At 44.8% G+C, this 587-nt stretch overlaps 1 protein-coding gene across 1 annotated transcript in view; it reads right to left on the bottom strand.

The window, feature by feature from the left end:
* The window catches only part of PHALS_02890 (uncharacterized protein), a gene marked incomplete at both ends in the record, with an annotated part of 5,406 nt that overhangs the window by 15 nt on the left and 4,804 nt on the right, over positions 1-587 (bottom strand). The window contains 4 exons of the mRNA XM_024717352.1: positions 1-35; positions 108-278; positions 332-457; positions 530-550. The exon at positions 1-35 is cut by the window's left edge and continues 15 nt beyond it. Coding sequence (XP_024582859.1) covers positions 1-35; positions 108-278; positions 332-457; positions 530-550 — 353 coding nt within the window. The remainder of the gene's footprint in view (positions 36-107; positions 279-331; positions 458-529; positions 551-587) is intronic.

Here is a 587-nt window from a genome sequence, read left to right on the forward strand (position 1 = left end):
TGAGGCCCACACTTTCAATTTGGCATCGTCAAGCACTATTTCATGGAAGACATTTTTCTCGTCAAGCAATTTGAACAAAGTATAAGGAAACGAGACCGTGATCATACCTATTTCTTCTGAAATTGCTAAAACAGAATCAATCAGATTGGCCGCACGCGCCGTTTGCTCCTCTTCAGAATCTTCAAACTTGGCTAATAATTGAGCAAGCGGCTGGAACGTTTTCTTATCTTTAGCACGAACCGCCGAGGAAAGATTTTCATAAAGCACCTTCAACTCATCTATGTATATTTCAGCTGACGGAGCTTTAGTTTGCCTGCAAATGGTTACTTACGTAAGTCTTTGACAAAAGCTTGGGTTAAATCAAAATCAAGAGTTGCTCTAACGCCGCCTGTTCGATGATTGCCACGAACTCCGTGATTTGACGGATTTAATCGATTAACAGCGACGTCAGGCGCATCTGGGTTGATGGACGGTGTGGGTAAAGTGCTAGGGGCTTTACCGCGCAAATAATGACTGAGAGTCCCTTCACCTTCGACAGCTCGCACGCTTGCTGAGGCCTCAATGTTCTCGGTGCTCGGTGATGTAAG

The sequence above is a fragment of the Plasmopara halstedii genome, assembly GCF_900000015.1.
Source record: "Plasmopara halstedii genome assembly, contig: Scaffold_2061, whole genome shotgun sequence".
In the NCBI taxonomy this organism is placed as follows: Eukaryota; Oomycota; class Peronosporomycetes; order Peronosporales; family Peronosporaceae; genus Plasmopara; species Plasmopara halstedii.